Below are 20,322 nucleotides of genomic sequence, written 5' to 3' on the forward strand. Positions count from 1 at the left end.
CACAGAGCCCTTCAGTTTACATCCCATTGGCCAAAACTTAGTCATATGACCACATATAATTTCAAAGGAAGTTGGAGAAAGTAGTCTTTATTTTGGACACTTGTCCAACTAAAAACTATTTTACGGTGGCATAAAAGGAGTACAGATACAAGGGATACGATTAGAAGTCTCTCTCGCAGATACTAAAACTGAAGTGTTCTTAGTGATTATTCAAGAACTTTTGTACTCTAACTATTGCAAGCTGAAGTCACAATGATGAACTCCAATTGTTCATCCACCATGCTGCGATCATACTTGGACCACTCTAGTTGTCGATACCTAGGAGATAGGAGGAGGAGGTAGAAAGAAAAGAAAGCATTTGCAACAGGGAAATTGAGGAGATGATGGGAGGGGACCAAGGCAGTGGCAACAGGAATGGAGAGGAGGAGGAGTGAAGAGAGAAGGTAGAATCAACAGGACAGAGTGATTGGATATTGGAGGAAAGGGAGGGGGAGGATCTAGAATGAATCTCAGCTTTGAAAGCAAATTAGATCCTGGTAATTGGACTAAAAAGGGTGGTTTGGAGATTATGTGAGACTGATGGAGTTAACTGCTGCAAATTGACCTGAAATCTCTCCTTCGTCTATTACTTCTGGCCATGAATTTCCTGTCGAATGGGCTAATGAAGTTAATAAACTTCTCCAAGTGGTTAATCTTTCACAAGAAAGATTTCGCAGGTCTTAGTGACTCACCCTAGCCAGCTGTAATGTTCCCTCTCCTAAATCAGTACACTACACGGGACTCCATAAAATTCCGAGTTCTTGAGGCATTCTTATTTCAAGTGCCAGAATTTCTCACTTGAGTAAGCTGAAAATATGGAGAATCTATTCCCTAATCTAGAAAGTGGAGTTGGTATTGCCCTCTTTACAGTTGTGAAGTTTAAAATAGACTGGATGTTTAAAGCAATGCCTGGTTCAATAAATGCTAGTTTCTATCTCTTTCCAAAGTACCTTCTCTTTTTATTCATTCATTCGACAAACATTTATTTGGGAGTTACTATTTTAGACACCGTGCTAAATGTTGAGGCGTAAAGTTGAATGTAGTCATAGAAAACAAAGTTACAATATTTTTTTTTCACTGCTCAATGTTGAGGTAAATTCTGATCCTCTACACCAGTGTGCCTGTCCACTGCACTGGAAGTTCCTGAGGACAGGGTACATGCGTGTGTTTGTTACCTTTATATTCCCAGGCCTTAGCACATGTACTTATTAAATGAATGAATATATGACCAAGGTCCAACCCAAAAATCTAAAAGCAGGACTAGAATCAGAGAACTAGGATGGTCATGGATGTTCAGACATTATTGGAGACAATTCCATGAATGTTGAGTGTCTATTGGGATGCTCCTTCCAAATGGGGCCCAGTGCTAGAATGGCTATTGGAGGAGGGGTTGGGGTTCCTGAGGGGTAAGGTGTGGTTCCTAAAGGGCAAGTGGCTGCATATGACAATGGTTAAGAGCTTGGGCTCTGGAATCAGACATTTACACATGTAATTATAGTAAAGTATGATGAATCTTCCAAGAGGGGACCTCCAAGATCCAAGATGTAAAAGACTATAACAGGCGAACCTACCTAGTCTGAGAATCCAGGGAAGGCCTCCTTGAAGAATCCTATAAATTGCTCACTGCACAACTAAGGGGTTAGCAAGGGTGGAAATATGGCCTGTGCTCCACTCCCCAAGCTGGACACCTTGGCCCAAGGCTGTGTCTGCCCCACAGGAGTTCTTTTGTCCATTCACACAAAGGCTCCACAGTTCACCAAGCCATGCCCCCGCAGTTAAGGACATCTGAAAGCTGAACGATAAGTAGATGTTTTCCAGGCAAAGTTTAGGCTAGAGGGACCAAGGAGGGGAAACAGCATGTGTGAGATCTAAAAAAGTTCTGGTGTACTTGAAGCACTGAAGGGAGTTCGGTGTGGCTGGGCTGTGGAGTTCAAAGGGAAGACTGGCAAGAGTGAGGCTGGACACGTATTCATTACAGTTAGCATTTTCTGTGAGTTTACTAGTTACACTGTGCTAATGGCTTTGCATGCATTATTTTATTGAGATCACAGAGGTTAAGTGGCTTTCCCAAAGTCATATGTTAGGAAATAGTGAAACTATGCTTCAAAGCCAGGTTTAACTCTAGAGCCTGTGCTCCAAACCACTTGTTCCATGGCATCCAAAGATTTGCAAAGGTGGACTGCAAAGGGATAAAACTGAAGGCAGGAAGGCAGTTAGGAAATAGTTGGAGAAATCCAGGTAAGAAATGCTGGTGGACTTAAGAAGGCCTTGTAAATGGGAAGGAGTGGATGGATTCCAGAGAGATTTAGGAGGTAGAATCTACAGAACTTGGTGGTGGTTTGAATATGAAGGGCAATGATGAGAAGAAGGAGGAGGCAAGGATGACACCTTATTTTGTGTCTTTGTGGATGGCTCGTCATCTGCTGAGATAGAAAACAGTGAAGGAGAAACAAGTTTGGGAGGAAGGTGAGTTTAGAGCCTGTCAAGTTGGAAGCACCTCTGGGACATCCAGGTAGAGATGTCCAGTTGACAGTTCAATGCTTGCGCCTCAACCTCAGCAGAGGGTCTGTAGTTAGATACACTGACATATAGTTGGTAATTGACCCACAGGGTGGGTGAGATAGAGTGAAAAGAGCAGAGAGTTCCTACTAGGATAATGGTGCTAAAGCGGAAGGACTTTTCCCCAGATCCAGCTGTTGAGCTTTGTAGAGTATAATCTGACCCTTGATTTATCTGCGTCCTTTACAAGAACTGTTCTTCAAAGGTTTATGGAGTGTCATATTACAAGCTGGAACCAGAGATCTATGATGAGGAAGCACAGAAAAGGGGGGCTAATAAATAAAGAATAAGTGGCCTTTTCTGACATTTTGGTTTGATTTAAAGTCAGATTTAAACCTAAATATGACTCATTCTGTATTTTCTGTAAGAACATATGTGCTGAATAAAATATCATTAATATTATCTTGCTACTACCAGGCCAACTCTGTGCATTATTCATGCATAAAAATGAATGGATTAAAATCTAGTGGCAGCATCAGTGGAGGCCTTAGCTTATCAATGGCCTCTTTAAAATGTGGCCCCTTACAGCTGAACACAGTCCTTCTCCAATACAGGCAATTGAAATTTTTGTACCTTTCATGAAATGCTATAAAAAGAAGACTCCAAGCCATGCCTTCCCCACCTGCTATCCCTCAGCCTCTCTCAATGGAAATTCTGAGCCACCTCTGTTGCACTCATCATAACTAGATGGGATTTAGGCTTAGCTGAATTCATTTTGTCTCTCTTTTCTTTTAGGAAGCATCACAGACAGTCTCTACATGATGTGGCTTCTAAAGACTCAAGGACCACCCACCTCACTAGTCTGCAGCGGAGAAGGCAGAAATGGAATTTCAAACACCATGGCTTCCATCTTATTACTAGTTGCTCTGTAGACATGTGCCCCCACCACAGGGAGTGAACTGTACCAAGGGGGAAAGTCCTCGGGGCCCCCAAAACACCAGCACTCTTGTCTTCCCCCCTGGAGACAAAGCAGAACTATGGCGTTTTATAGCTGCTGTTTGATCCTCTTGGCCTTTACCTCGTGCTCTTCCGCCTATGGGCCCGACCAGCGAGCCCAGAAAAAAGGGGACATTATCCTCGGGGGGCTCTTTCCTATCCATTTTGGAGTAGCAGCCAAAGATCAAGATCTAGAATCAAGGCCAGAGTCTGTGGAATGTATCAGGTAAGGGAAGGAGCCAAGACTATCTTCTGGGTGGTTGGAGAAAAGCTGTACCAAACCCAAAAGAATTTTTTCAAATTTAGTTCTCTCTTTTCAAAAATCGTGATTGGTGGGGCCGGCCCGGTGGCGTGGTAGTTAAGTGCGTACGCTCCACTGGGTGGCCCAGGTTCGGATCCCGGGCGCGCACCCACGCGCCGCTTATCAGGCCATGCTGTGGCAGCGTCCCATATAAAGTGGAGGAAGATGGGCATGGATGTTAGCTCAGGGCCGGTCTTCCTCGGCAAGAAGAGGAGGATTGGCAGATGTTAGCTCAGGGCTGATCTTCCTCACACACACACACAAAAAATAGTGATTGGTACTCATGCTGAATCTTTATTTAAAGAATTTAAATAAATTTTTTTTCAAAGAATTTTTTTTAAGGAATTTTTGCCAAAAATAAAATGTCAAAGATACTGAGTAGAAAAATCCATGGCCTGTTGGAGCACATGCCTGGTCACTTGGTAACTGAGTCATCATTGTGGCATGACCCAGGCATCTTCGAAATGCAGCCCATGGAATTTTGGAACCACTCCCATTAGAAAGTCTTTCTTATAGAAAACTGAAATCCCCCTGCTAACACAGAATCCATCTAACACAGATGGAGAAACACAGAATCCATCTAACTCTCTCAGTGGACCTCTCTCTTCAGCCATTTGAAGACAGCTAACATGTCCCCTTGAATCATTTCTTTTCCAGGTCAAAGAGTCTCAGTTTTCTAAACAATTATTTCATGACATGATGTCCAGACCCCTCACCATTCTGGATGCCCTCCATCTGATGCTCCCTAATTATCATGACTCTTAGGATATGGCATCTAAAAATAGACACAATTCCTTCAAATAGGATCTGACTTCTGCAGAGTACAGTGGGCTGTATATCACCTCCCTTAATCTGGACATCAGAGACCATTACTGCACCCCATGTCCTGATCCATCTTCTAGGAGAGAGAAGCTCTTTCTCTCTGAGTCTTGCAACTTCCAGAAGGGATCCAGCACTTTTCCTTGGTCTTCCTGATACCTGGAAAATGGAAATGAAAACTAGGATTGTTCTAAGAAAACTGGATTTCTGTTCACATTCTAATGAGAGCTAGCAAATTAGATAACATTTTCACATTTTTCTTATGAATGCAGAAAAACTAAGTGCAGAATTTCACTGAGGCTGATTATATCCTTCACATAACCTGGGTGGACAAATATCCTCTTTGTTGTACCCTGCTGGACAGAGTTGTGCATGTGCCGTGTATATACCTCTTAATAACTTTGCAAGTTTAAAACAAGTAATTAAACAAACAAATGAAGGAAACGTAAAGAAAATGACTAAGAGAAAATGTCACGTTAACAATTAAACCAGGACTTTTAGGAACCTAAACAACAGATTGTATTTCTGTATTTCTATAACATTGTATTTCTCACCTCCTGTCATTGAGGTCAAGTAGTGAAACCATGATATAAAGAGAGAACCTGCAGAGCTATTACGTTTTCTCCTTGGGGCACTGATATACTGAATCAGCACGTTTATTGAGCCTTCAGTCTGAGCCAAGTCTTGGGAGAGTGAAAACTATGTCACTGACCTTAATTCTCTTTGTTAATTTGCTTGATTTTTATTTAAAATAATGTTCTTTGAAAAGCAACGCATGCTCATTTTTTAAAAATAGAAAGTATAAATAAAACAAAAGCACATAATTTAAAAACTCATCATTCTACCACCCAGAAATAACCACTGTTTGTGAACAGCCTTCCAATGCATAATATTTGTTTGTTTGTTTACAAAAATGAGATCACTGATTTCCTTTTCCCCTTTGACCTCCAGGAATGTCATAGTCTAAATTTGTGACTCTGCAAATCTGAAGTTATTTTTAGGCTCCCACATATTAAAATCCTAATCTATTTATATTTTCCCTAGTCCTTTTTCTTTTTAAATCTTTATGTTACTCTTATTAAAGAACCTCACATCAGCTACTTCAAATTCTTTTCTGCATGAAGCAGACACAAATTATCTTTCTGTTACTAATAACAACCTTCATTATTATTACTCCCTAACTCTGTTGAGATACCATGCTGAGAGCTGTACATAATCATCTCATGTTCATAGCCACCCTATGAGGTAGGTGTTATCCCCATTTTACAGAGAGGACTTTGAGTCTCAAAAAACATGACGTCATGAAACCAAAGAGTAACAGAGCCACAGTTCAAACCCAGCTTTGACCAGTCCTTACTCTAAACAGTTGACCAGAAAGCCTTCCATTTCTTTCCATCTCTTCTTTCTTCCAGGTATAATTTCCGCGGGTTTCGCTGGTTACAAGCTATGATATTTGCCATAGAGGAAATAAACAGCAGCCCGGCCCTTCTTCCCAACATGACGCTGGGATACAGGATATTCGACACTTGCAACACCGTTTCTAAAGCCTTGGAGGCCACTCTGAGTTTTGTGGCCCAGAACAAAATTGATTCTTTGAACCTTGATGAGTTCTGCAACTGCTCAGAGCACATCCCTTCTACTATCGCTGTGGTGGGAGCAACTGGCTCGGGCATCTCCACAGCAGTGGCAAACCTGCTGGGGCTCTTCTACATTCCCCAGGTACCCGTGCCTTCTTGGATGGGGCAATGTGGGTAGGGGTCAGGGAAGCAGGCTCGGAGGAGTGCCCTGCCCAGTGTCCATATAGTTTGCTATTTTCCTATCTCTGGCTTTACACTGGCAAAACACATTTTAATTAGTCCAGGCACTGTATCATGACCATTTGGGATTTCTGAGACCCCAGTGCCAGCAACATCAACTAGACCCTCACAACCCCTCCAAAATTCATTTAAACATACCTTGTATAAAACTTCGTCTTTTTTTCCAAAGTGTTCAGTTATTTATTTTCCACTCCATTCCTTTAGTAAATGATCTTTACTAAAAGGAATGAGACCATATGATGTAAATCCCACCTTTCAAACCCAAAATGTCTGTCTCTAATCCTATTCCCTTAAAAGTCTGCCTCTCTACTGTCTAGTTGAAAGTTTAGCTCAGAGAGAAGCAGAGCTAATTTTCTCACAAAACAGGAACTTAATCATTGTCTTGCACATTCTAGAAATGGAAAATATTCTATTTCATTCAAAAAGTATTTATAAAGCGTATATGAATAAGCAGTCTCTACTCTGTAGGAACTCAGCCTGGGGGGGAGACGTCTGCATTTTCAAATACTAACAGTTCATTGAAACAAATGCTTTAATAAACGTTTGTTCAAAGTTGCAGATTTTTTTCACCAAAAAAAAGATAGCAAGCTCTAAATGTCAAAATTTTATAACCTGCTTCTTTCCCCTTTGACACTATAGAACAAACCTTATTTCATGTTAATATTTATAGATCTATGACAGCATTTTATAATAGCGAAAAATTGGAAACAACCTAAATGTCCGTGGATGGGAGAGTCAGCTCAATTGTGATACATCCCTTATATCAAATTTTAAATTAAATTATAAATCCCACGTTAATTTTATTTTTTCAATGTCTAATATTTAAAATTTATATGAGTACATTTCATAAATTCACATTTCTATGTTGGGAGGTCTCTATTTCTTTGGTGATAGCCATTATCCCTTTATATACACATGATAGCTGAGAAGTCTTATCATCATTTCCCGAATCCTTACTTCAGGGAATTAAAGGTGTTTCCCATGGGGAAGCCCTGGCTCTGTAACTTTTGTGCCAAAATGATCTAACAAAGCCCACATCAGTAAATGTGTTGGGCAAGATGCAAATATGCATCTTTTAAATTTGGCATATTGCGCAGGATTATTTTAAATACACAGTTAAAGTAAGTTCTTGTGGCCAACAAGCATAAGATGTAATTGCCATCAAGTAAATAAAGAAAGTGAAGAGGAGGGTTTTCGTTCTTTGTGGTTTGGATGAAAGATAAGGTTAAGTTGAATATGAATTATAAAAGTGCTGAAAAGACCATAATGATTATCAGTCAAACTGATGTAAGTGTATCTACTGCAGTGTTTCTCTGCTGTGGCTGCATGATGGAATCACTTGGGAGCTTTAAAAATAATGATACCTGGGTCTTACCCTGCAGAGATCCTGGTTTAATTGATATGAGATGCGACTCAGGCGTCAGGAGTTTTAAAGGCTCCGTAGAATGATTCTAGTGTGCAGCAGAGTTGGGAACCACAGCTCTGCCGGGTGGGGACAGAGGCCCGGTGGCATTTCTTATGCCACTCACGCCACCAAGTGGATGGAACAAACAGATCAGCTAGACCAAGTTGTGGTCAGAAGTTTTCCGAATCATTCATGAAACTCTCCCCTCTTACAATAAGAAAGTTTTGTGTGTTTTTAAGGGTTTTTTTGGGGGGATGGATAATGAAGTGGTGTTTACTCCCACTTTTCTAGTTTGCTTTTTAAAAACTGGACAAATATTATAAATGCATTCTTTAAGACAAGTATCCATGGCGGATATATTTGTTTGTCATTTTTATCCCTTTAAAACCCTTTTCAGCCCATTTTTCAAAAGAAGATCAAGAAGCAATAATGGATGAATTTAAAAAACGCCTGAGTAGGTTTTTCATTTGCAAAAACGTGATTCAGAAGACTGTTGTTTGGATTTGGAAATGGAGCTCTCTAAAAACATAACATCTCAACAAATTACTTAATCTAACTACCTACCTACTTCATGAACTCTCAGAGTAGAGCAAGAAGGGGCTTATTTTGATAAAAGAAAAAAAATTGTCAAATTCATAGTATAACTTCCAAACTCAAAGCTCTTGTGAGAAAAATCATACCTGCCCTTTAGAAAAGTTGGTCCAGATCTTTCCTATACCAATGCCTTTTAGGTTTTTGATGCAGAAACTATTCATTGATAAGAAGAAATATATTGGAAAAATTCATTTTAAAACACTGAACATAGAAAACTGTTTCAACTGGTGAGAAATATTAAAAAGGCATTCACCCAAATGTCTTCAACTTGTTTTTCTTGAGAAGTTTAAAAATCTCTCTAGAAAACTGGAGAACAAGAGATGTTAAACACTGCTTCATTACCAAGAAGAAATTCCATTAAGTATAAAAATGCTTTGGACTTCAGAAGAAATGGTCCAGTACCTTGGAACTTCCTAACTGGTGAGCCAGGACACACGGGGTGCTGCAAATGAGCCAAAGCCTGCCGAGATATTGATCCCCTCTAAGTTTGGGATAGCTAGGGGAAGCCTAGGGTGGTCAGAGCACCTCCTCCATGTTTAGTCAGCCTCCTCCATTAACCCCATCTTCTGTGTTTGCCACAATGTGATGAAAGGTTGGGAAGCTCTGCACAAATGCTTTCCATGACATCTGGATACTTCTTCAGGCAATGATCCTTTGCCATCATAGGTAAGGCTTTCTCCCCTTGGTGGCCCACACCCATGCTCAAATGTGGAACTGGCTATGTCTTAAGAAAGTGGAAACACATCAAGGCAGCTTCTCCAGCATTTCTTTTCAGCCTGTCTAGGTCTTGGAGACCCACATCAAAAGCCTGTCAAGAGGCTTCAGCCATCAGCTGGAACTTAACAGAGGAAAGGGTTCTGGGTGGTGGTTGAACTCACTGAGAAGCCAGGAGAGGAAAGGATGTTTTTCTGACTATATTTAATGAGGTACATCATTGTTATTGTGGTGCAGAGGAATTGAGCCTGATGAACCTAAATAGCTAATTGAGCCTAAAAGATAAACAGTTCTTAGAAATGACTGCAATTGAGAATACTTTTATCTAAAGTACATTGGGGGCGGGGGCAGACAGAAGAGGGAAGAGAGGGAATAGCCGGAGACGGGAAGAGAGAAACTAGCAGAATAGGAAAGGGGAACCCCTTGGGACTCCTCCGAAGAGCCTTAGGGTCATAACCCATAGGCAACCTGATTCCTTCCAGAAGTGAGTCATGCACAAAGTACTTATCAGACTAAAGGGGAAGCTAAAATGTTCAGATGAGAGCGTGGACCCAATAGGCAAACGATGTGAACGGATATGTTATAAACAATGAGGCAGCACAGAGGAGGGTAGGAGAAACTACAGAACAGTGCATAAAGACTCTCCTTAAAGAGATAAGTAGACCCTAGTATTGTCGGATTGACTTCATGGCCAGACCCATTTTTGAAGGTAGCATTGTGAAGAACCACCCTCGGGCAATTAGAATGCTCCCCAATAGACTGACAGATGCTTGAGTGCTCACACTGGAGAGGAACGGATTCTGGTTGTTCTCACTCTTTCATCCTGTCTGCAGTGAACAACGTATTTGATAAATTTGCTTAATGAATACTCAAAAAGCCACCTCCACACAGCCTTGAGGCTCATCTGGCACCTTTACTCACTCATTAATTCTGTGTTCTTTCCAGGTCAGCTACGCCTCCTCCAGCAGACTCCTCAGCAATAAGAATCAGTTCAAGTCCTTCCTCCGTACCATCCCCAATGATGAACACCAGGCCACCGCCATGGCAGACATTATCGAATATTTCCGCTGGAACTGGGTGGGCACAATTGCAGCTGATGATGACTATGGCCGGCCAGGGATTGAGAAGTTCCGGGAGGAAGCTGAGGAGAGGGACATCTGCATTGATTTCAGTGAACTCATCTCCCAGTACTCTGATGAGGAAGAGATCCAGCACGTGGTGGAGGTGATCCAGAATTCCACAGCCAAAGTCATCGTCGTTTTCTCCAGTGGCCCAGACCTTGAACCCCTCATCAAGGAGATCGTCCGGCGCAATATCACGGGCAAGATCTGGCTGGCTAGCGAGGCCTGGGCCAGCTCTTCCTTGATTGCCATGCCTGAGTATTTCCACGTGGTTGGAGGCACCATTGGATTTGCTTTGAAGGCTGGGCAGATCCCAGGTTTCCGGGAATTCCTGCAGAAAGTCCATCCCAGGAAGTCTGTCCACAATGGTTTTGCCAAGGAGTTTTGGGAAGAAACCTTTAACTGCCACCTCCAAGAAAGTGTTAAAGGACCTTTACCCTCAGACACTTTCCTGAGAGGTCATGAAGAAGCTGGCGGCAGGATAAGTAATAGCTCCACTGCCTTCCGACCTCTCTGTACAGGGGATGAGAACATTAGCAGTGTCGAGACTCCTTACATGGATTATACACATTTACGAATATCTTACAACGTCTACTTAGCGGTTTACTCCATTGCTCATGCCCTGCAAGATATATATACCTGCTTACCTGGGAGAGGGCTCTTCACCAATGGTTCCTGTGCAGACATCAAGAAGGTTGAGGCTTGGCAGGTACATCCTTCACTGAGATAGCAGTTTGCTGTGTAGTAAAACAGAGTTGGGCTGATCCAGGCAAGACAGATAAAGTGGTTACCTCAAAAAAGGCAATATCTAAATGACGTCACTAATGTAGCTTTGGATTCAAATTGCCTTTTCAAATGTCTGAGCAAGTGACTTCTGCAAAACTGATAGTAATTTAATTTGATTATCTGTTTAAAGCCTTAGCTCTACTGTTCTTTAGTCCAGTGGTTCAGAATACTTAAAATACAGCCCCTAAAAGTTTTTAAACATCCTGGAACAGATTTAGTACTGAGTGGAGTGTTTTTCTAATGCTTAAATTAAAGATATTGTTCCCTTGTGAGTAACAAGTATTTGTGGAGTACCTATTACATTCCATATGCTAAGTGTTCTTGTGTCTAGCCACCATTTTTGCTATTATATTACTCACAGGCTGTGCCGGACCACCCAACAGGCGAATTAAGCTTAAGACATAGGCAAATCAAGGGCACAGGAAAAACCTCTTCTTAAAAGGATTTGGTATTGGATATTTCAAAAAGAAGCACTGAAGTACTTCTCATAGAAAATAATCAGAACTTACATAGAATTCCTACACTCATTTTATAGTTTAGTCTTGTTTTGTATTTTTGAATTACATGTGGGAGGCACATCGTAATCTTCTTCATTTCATAGAACTTCTGAAGATAAAAGTTTGGCCTCACTTACGTCCTACATAGCCATTCATGTCTTGCGTATGTACCTTGATTTTTCAGACTGTTTTGTACTCTTTTTGTATTTTCCTCAGTTCCGGATGACCTACCAGAGAAAGCACATGATAGTGGGGGGAAAAAATCCCAGTTGAGTTGAATGACCCAGCCTCCAGCTTCAGCTCCAGCTGCCTCATTTACTAGCTGCATCATCTTAGGCAAGCCACTACTCTAAGGCACGGTCTCTCCATCTATAAAATGGCCTTAATACCTAGCTGCTTTCTGCCCAAGTTTCTTTTGTAGATGAAATAAGATGATATATGTGAAAGCAATTTGTAAATTTTCAGGCTCTAAATAGATGGTGATTATTATAGTAGGATTTCAATATGCCTCTAATTAATCAATCAATTAGGCAAAAAATGATAACTAAAATAGCTTTGTATACAGAACCCAATCACCACAGACCCCTGGGAAAAGATACCAAGAAACACAGAATGTATAACCTATGTCAGTCATTTTAGAGATTCTCATGAGATGAAGAATGACTTTCCAGGCTGATAGAATGAGCCAGAACCTGCAAGTTCTTAGCCCTTCTTGTGTGGGGACAATCTCACTCAGACATCATTGTTGGCTAAAGTTTCTAATCTCTGTGAGGTACTTAAATTTTCCTTCCTTGCTCTGCATCCCGCCCCCCACTCTGGCAAAGAAAGAGGAGCTCTAATGAAGGTCAAAGACCAAGAAGACTTCAGGATCCATGATGCTAGAATGTGAATTTTTAAGGAGGAATGAAGGGACAATCTTTGAGTAGTAACTACTATTGTCTTTCCTCTCCTTCATTCCATGTCCCCAGGAAGGAGGACCCAGCTCTTGAAAACTCTGCAGGATCAGGGCGGGGTTAAAGAGAAAAGAGGCTTCCAGTGGGCATTTTGACTGTTCTGCTCTTCAGTGACTCCTCTCCCAGACAAGGAAGTAAGATCCAGGTGGCCAAAGCCAAAGCTTGGGCATATGAGAAAAAAGCCAAGAACAGTGATTGGGTCAAGATTGGGGCTTTCAGTTGCATACAATAGAAAACCCAAAGCAAACGGGCATAAACAGAAGAAGGAACATTATTAGTAGCTCATAATACTGAAAATCTCAGAAGTATTCCAGGTACAACTAGATGCTTTCATCTCCATTTCTTTGTTCCTTATTTCTTAGGGTTAACAGTTTTCATCCTCTGCAACAGCTTCGGGCTCATAAAATCCTTACTTCTAGGCTCTCCTTACTTCCCAGGATCTCCTGTAAAAGTTCCAGAAACTATGTTGATTGACCAGTCCAGGGTCACATATCCATCCCTGAAGCTAGGAGTGGCGTCCTCCTGAACTACATAGACTGAGAGTAAGGCAGGGCGTGCATCCCCAAAGGGAAATCAGGATGCTGCTGCCAAAAGAAGGAGGAAAGAGAAGCAAAGCAGCCAAAATAAAAGGTGTCCACTACACAGACACCTCGGCTGAACCTAGTACAGGTAAAGATGTGTCCTCCTGGCTCCCAAACAGTCTGGCACACTTCATCCAGGAGAAGAGACAGATAGGAAAATAAGATCAGAGCTCTAGGAAGGAATAACGTGGGAATTGGCCAAAATGTCCTGTGTGCTTGCTGTAAGTCTCCTTTGAACCTCAGGAATCCAGGCAGTTGGATGGGCATTTTGGAATTTGAGATCTTGGCCATGTCTCTATCAAGATATGGACCAGCAATTATTTATTCTCATTATTAAGACCTACGCGGAAACCAATCACCCATACAATCTATACAATCTAATCCAACTATATCAGCCTGGAATTCTACCCCCACCTTCTCTCAATTCTCTTATAAGCCAACCTGCCTGGCACCTCCACACAAAGAACTTATGAGTTTTTGGCATAGCGTTTTTGCTTAGATCATATCCCATACCTGAAGGGCCATCAACTTTTGTCTCCTCTATCATTGTCCACCACAAACTTTTAACTCTTTTTCAAAATTCACTTTCTCCTGGAAGTCTTTTCATATCATACTCCCACACACCCACTTTATGACCATTCTTTCTTCCTCATTTTTGTCACTTTTATACCCAGCTTAAGCTTCCACACCTCTTCAGTTGACTGAAATAGATTCTTATTCATTAAAATTCTGGTTAAATAAGGTCAATCACAATTTTTTTCTTTTTTTGACCCTTTTCCCCCTAAAATTTATCAATCAACTCATGTGCTTTAAAAGTAACACTAACAGGTAATTTGTGAGCACACAATACACAATTCCCTCCTGACCTCCACAGTGATCCCGAGTCCTCCTCACATGGCTCCTCAGCTCTGTCTTCACTGTGACTCCTCCATTGTACTCTAAGCTTCATAAGAGCAGGAAGCATGTCTGTATTGTTCAGCACTGTGTCCAGAACTCCTGACACCTGAATGTGTGTAGAATGAATGAATGAATGAATGAGTAGCAATCTGGTTGATTTGACCTGACAACACTATCTAGAGTCCTTTGCAGAAAACTGTTCAGCCCAACAACCCATCCTTGAGTCAATCACTATGGCCAGGATATTCTAGGCTCTGATTGGATGAGCCTAGGTCATATGCCCAACAACGCAATTTGAATGGGACATCATATAAGTAAGTATGGAACAGCCTTCTTCCTTCTTTCAGGATGATCATGCAAAAGGCATGCTTCCTACTTTCCTCCACCTTACACCAACCTCTCAGAGGTCAAAAAACTGGGATGTATGATGACAGAACCATGGTGATAACAGAAGTCAAGTGGAATGAATCTTTCCAGGAATTGCTGGTACTGTTTGGGGGTTGGGAGAGGGGAGATGAATTGGAGCAAGAGCCAGAAGAGGTGGAGGGGAGATAAGAAAATCTGGCTGAGGCTTGAGAAGGGAATTTGTCCTGGATCTTCCCTACACTCTTAGCACAGAAAGTGGGCAAGAAGCAATAGGCTCCTTATGTGCGTGAACTGTTCCTCATTATCTGTGTAAATGGAGTGCTTTGTGCATCCCATCCCATCTTCCCACTGTGCTAAGAAGTGATGCCAGATATAAGAGCTGGAAATCCTAGACAAGAGTTGGGGGTTTCTAGTCTCTAGTCGTTGGCTTAATTCAAGTAACCCTTAGAGTACAAGCCAAGAGAGGATTCCCATTTATGCTTATAATGAGCAACAATTGACTTTAAAATGCTTTAGAGGAAATACCCTCAAAGGCCACAAGGTGGAAATATTACCATATAAAAGATAATTTGTCACCTTCTAAGTGTGTGCATGTTATATGTACTTGTCCCTCTTTTAGGATGTGTCTTTGTCAGGATTTAGTTTTCTTTGGGAGCCTGTCAGTCTCTTCATGTCTGTATATTCTCTTCCATGTTTAAGTCTTCCTATTAGCTTTTTTCCTTTCCTTCTCCTTCATTTATTCTTTTTCCTCATATTCCTCCCCAAATAAAATAAATAATTTGAAAGCATATTATACTGAATTATAATCTCAAGTAAAATTTTATATTTTCTTTTTTCAATGGCACTATTAGTTGCTTCTCTTAAAACTGTAAAAGAAGAAGAATGTACTCCATGGAGGAAATATCTAAATTATTTTGTAACTTATGTTGCTTGTTTCAGGGTCAATGATTATCAATTTAAAGATTCCCTGTCATTGCTCTTAAGGGTGAAATGATTTCCATCTCCACCTTGCCTGTTATGCAAGGTATTATGCAGAAAATTAGGTGCTCAAATGCAAAGCTTGCAAGTCAACATGCCAAAAGAAATATTAAAGATGTCTAAAGAGATGACTTAGTAAACAAATAATTCATTATTAATGGACAGGGTGAATATTCTGACTCGAACAATTCAACACTCATGTGATGTTATTTATACACCTGCTGTGAGGATGAAACGCTGCAGTACTATGCAGGTTAGGATTTGAAGTAAGGAAGAAAATAAAAGATAACATTTGAGATGGGCCTTGAAGGATGGATAGGATTTTTGGAAAGGATTTATTCCTTGGAGGAAATGTCAAATGCAAAAGCAAATACACACAGCAACATAAAGATCATGCTGAGCAAAAAAAAAAAAATTCTAGACTAAAAATGAGTACATTCTGTCTGATTCTATTTATACGATATTCTGTCTCTAATTATAGAAAGAAAAAGATCACTGGTGGCTTAGGGCTGCAAGGGGGGATTGGGATTGACTTGGATGGAACATCAGGGAACCATTTGGGGTGATGGTAGTGGTGGTTACACAGGCATTTACGTTTGCCAAAACTCAGAACTACACTCTTAAAATGGGTGCATTTTATCCTATGTAAACTATACCTCAATAAAGTTGACTAAAAATAGAAAACAGGGGCCGGCCACATGGCGTGGTGGTTTAAGTTTACGTGCTCCACTTCGGTTGCCGGGGGCTCGCAGGCTCAGATCCCAGGCGGGACCTATGCACCACTCATCAAGCCATGCTGTGGCAGTGTCCCACATACAAAATAGAGGAAGATGGGCACAGATGTTAGCTCAGAGACAATCTTCCTCAAACAAAAAGAGGAAGATTGGCAATAGATGTTAGCTCAGGGCCAATCTTTCTCACCAAAAAAAAAAAAAAAGTAGAAAACAATGGAAAGTTTCCAGGGTGGGAAAGTACAGGCCATGCATGGAGATCTGGATATCATTCAGTTTCGACCACTTTTCTGGTTATGGCCTCTTGTGTTGACACAAGCATTATATGTGTCTCTACTGTCCCATTTTTAAAATATGTCCATCTTCTCAACCTAAATTTTATACTGGTTAACCTGTTGTTACCAGAGATAGACAACCTAATAGATAGACTGTCTAATCTGACTCCTACACCTATATAGGTAGGATATAGTGCAATGGTTGAGCATTTGGACTCTAGAGCCAGACTACCTGGATTTAAATCCCAACAGTTTTATGACCTTGGTCAGTCACTTAATGTGCGTGTGCCTCACTTTCATCACCTGAAAAAAGGAGATAACAAAATATATTTATTATGAGGATAACGGTAGTTAATATACAGAGAGAGTGCTGAGGATACTGCTTACGCATAATAAGTGTTCAGTAAATATTAGTCGAGTATTATTCTTTCGTAGGTGAGGAAATTAAGACCCAGAGAAGCCCAAACAATTTGCCCAAAGTCTATATACTGGTGAAATATATCTAGCCAGTAAGAAAGCTCACATCTGCCCCAGGCAGTCTGTTCCCTGATGAGGCCAAGGTAACTGTTAAAACAACCACCATGTACCAAGCTGTCCCTCTGGGCACATGATTTCTAGCTCTTGAGAGACTGCCAGGTCAGCCAATGGTTTCATAGAGAAGACACCTGTCCATAGTCTTAAACCCTGGGTGTTCACCAGAAACCAATTGTCCTGAAACTCTGGTTCATACACAAAGAGAAAGTACAGTGTGCAAATACATGAGAGTGGACACAACTAACCAAGTTAGAGTGTTTGAACATCTCTTTGTCCTTCTTGAATACTACTGTATCTCTTGTCGCTGAAAAGGTGCCTGCTTGGCCCATATTGGTTGCTCAGTAAATACTTGTTGAAGGAACAAATAGCTAAAGGAAGAGAATGGGACAAAGGTAAATACTGAGAGAAGACAGAGTGTTAAGTGGATGACAGTAGGTCAGTACATGGATACGGGCATAGATAGGGAGAAGGTGAGTGGTCTCAGAGAAATCGGCAGGAAACTCTCATACAATAAAACTGCAATGATTATGACTTCATAAATTTGGGCTGAAATGTACCTCTTCATTATCAAGGAGGTAAATGACTGGGGGGAAACGCCACTTTGGAAGGATTTTAAGAGTATAAACAGGATTATTGAGACATAAAGATCCAGAAACCATTAAATTTTAAATTATTGTTATTTTTTTTAATTGACACAGGCTTCCTAAGAATCTTTATCAGGAACAATTTGTTAGCCTAATTTTTAATAAGGAATATGCCTAAAAGAAGAAAGGAAACTATTTTTTAAAATCTATTTTGGCCTTTTTTAATTTATTTTAAAAAAAGAAAGGCTGGTCCTTTATGCAATTCATCTGAATTAATTTATTATAGCTAATTGAATAATTCTGGGTTCTCTATCTATTAAAAGACTTTCAGTCCTACATTTCAGGTGTCAGTTGCTCCCTTCATCTTCTGGCATACCCCTGTCATCATTCTTATATGGAACAGTTGTTTTTTGGACTTACTCATCTCTTCAGGCACCTCCCAGCTGTTACTGCATTATTGCATTATGGTGATTCCAACTTTTCTTTTCCTCAAGAAAGTGATGGAAGTTTTATAATCAGTTTATTCCATGTTTTGAACATCTACTGAGAATTAAATGTGTGCCTATAACCAAAAACATGACATGCAAAATAAAATATTTAGCTGCAACTTTCTAAAAAGACCGCAAAGGAAATATTTCCCCAGAAAAATCCAAGACTCCTCTTTTTCCTTTATGAAGAGAAAGTTAACATTATATCCTATGAAAACTATAATTCTTCTGATGTGTCTACCCTACCACTCTTAAGCACATAAATCTTTTAGCACATTTTTAAACAAATTCTGCTAATATTTCCTGGTTTGCTTGTTTGCCTGTTTGTTTTAATCTGGAAGGTTTATTTTTCTTTTAAATCAGAACGCAAGAACATAGGTTATAGTTATACCTCAAAGGGAGAAATTGTTGTGGCCCTTAATCCTATAGCATAGTTTTAAGGATGTTGCTTTTTAATATATAGGTTTAAGTTCCAACCAATTATATAAAAGCCTTAATTTTTATGGTCCTTAATGATAAGTTTTTCAAAAAGTGAATCCTAAGCCTTTTCACTTTATCTGGAAGTTCTTTTGTTTGTTTGCTTGCTTGTTTTTGTTTGAGTGTAGAACTTAGATCTTTACATTTTCAGTATGAGTCAACCCAACTGCACTGGCTAGAACCTCCAGTACAGTGTTGTATAGACACAGTAAGAATGGACGTTCTCATCTTGTTCGTGATCTTAGAGGGGAAGCATTCAGCCTGTTACCACTAAGTATGAGGTTAACTGTGGGTTTTTCATAGATGCCCTTTATAGGGTTAAGGAAGTTCCCTTTTGTTCCTAGATTGCTGAGAATTTTTACCAGGAATGGAGATTGGATGTTATCAAATGCTTTTTTTGTATCTATTGAGATCATATGTTTTGGGTTTTTTTTGTGTGGCATGTTAATGTAGTCCAACCTTGCATTCCAGGGATAAACTCTACTTGGTTACAGTGTGTTTTCCTTTTTGTAGTTAGCTGGATTTGATTTACTAAAATTTGGTTAAGTAGTTTTGCTTCTATGTTCATGAGGGATATTGGCCAATAGTTTTATTTTCTTCTAATAGCTTTGTCTGGTTTTAGTATCTGAGTAATGCTGGCTTCATAGAATGAGTTGGGAAGTATTGCCTCCTTTTTGATGTTCTGGAAGAGTTTGTGTAGAATTGGTATTACTTCTTTCTTAAGTGTTTGGCAGAATTCATCAGTGAAGCCACCTTGGGCTGGTTTTCTTTGTGGGAAAATTTTTAACTGCAAATTCAATGTCTTGGAGATATGGAGCTATTCCAGTTATCTATCAGATAGCTTTTGATAGTTTGTGCCTTTCAAGGACTTTGTTCACGTCATCTAAGTTGTCAAATTTATGGGTATAAATTTCTTTAGAATATTGTTTATTAAATTGTTTATAATATTCTCAGACTATCCTTATACATTATCCTTATAATATCTCTAAGATCTGTAGTGATGTCACCTCTCTTATTCCTCATATTGGAAATATACATCTCTCCCTGATTTCTGATCATTCTGGCTAGAGATCCATCAATTTTATTGGTCATCCCAAAAAATCAGCTTTTGGTTTTAATGGTTTTCTCTATTATTTTTGTTTTCTATTTCACTGGTTTCTGTTCTGATCTTTATTATTTCCTTTCTTCTGCTTTATTTGAATTTTATTTGCTCTTCTTTTTCTAATTCCTTAACTTTCAAACTGAAGACATTGATTTAAAATCTTTCTTCTCTTCTAATATAGACTTTTAGTGCTATAAATTTCCCTCTAAATATTGCTTGGGCTACATCCCCCAAATTTTGATATGCTATGTTTTCATTTTCATTCTGTTCAAAATACATTCTAACTTTCCTTTTCATTTCTTCTTTAACCCATAGGTCATTGAGAAGTGTGTTATTTGGTTTCCAAGTATCTGGAGATTTTCCAAATATCTTTCTGTTATTGATTTCTTTTTTTTTTTTTTTAAAGATTTTATTTATTTATTTTTCCCCCCAAAGCCCCAGCAGATAGTTGCATGTCATAGCTGCACATCTTTCCAGTTGCTGTATGTGGGACGCGGCCTCAGCATGGCCGGAGAAGTGGTGCGCGCCCGGGACCCGAACCCGGGCCGCCAGCAGCGGAGCGTGTGCGCCTAACCGCTAAGCCACAGGGCCGGCCCGTCTGTTATTGATTTCTAATTTAATTCCATTGGAGTCAAAGAACATACTTTGAATATTTTTAAATTTATTGAAACTTGTTCTATGACCCAAAATATGGTTTATCTTGCTAAATATTCCATGTGTCCTTGAAGAGAATATGTATTCTACTGTTGTGGGATCAAGTGTTCTATA

The 20,322-nt window shown here is 40.1% G+C and overlaps 1 protein-coding gene across 2 annotated transcripts in view; it reads left to right on the forward strand.

Moving 5' to 3' along the window:
* Positions 1–3,344: 3,344 nt before the first annotated feature.
* CASR (calcium sensing receptor) overlaps positions 3,345–20,322 on the forward strand; it is a 29,886-nt gene continuing 12,908 nt past the window's right edge. For both annotated transcript variants that reach the window (XM_087439427.1, XM_014792202.2), the window contains exons 1-3: positions 3,345–3,760; positions 6,067–6,373; positions 10,130–11,014. In XM_087439427.1, the coding sequence (XP_087295553.1) occupies positions 3,576–3,760; positions 6,067–6,373; positions 10,130–11,014 (1,377 nt within the window). In that variant the 5' untranslated portion in view covers positions 3,345–3,575. The remainder of the gene's footprint in view (positions 3,761–6,066; positions 6,374–10,129; positions 11,015–20,322) is intronic.

Source organism: Ceratotherium simum, chromosome 15 (genome assembly GCF_057802395.1).
Source record: "Ceratotherium simum simum isolate JZ-2026a chromosome 15, ASM5780239v1, whole genome shotgun sequence".
NCBI classification, from domain to species: domain Eukaryota; kingdom Metazoa; phylum Chordata; class Mammalia; order Perissodactyla; family Rhinocerotidae; genus Ceratotherium; species Ceratotherium simum.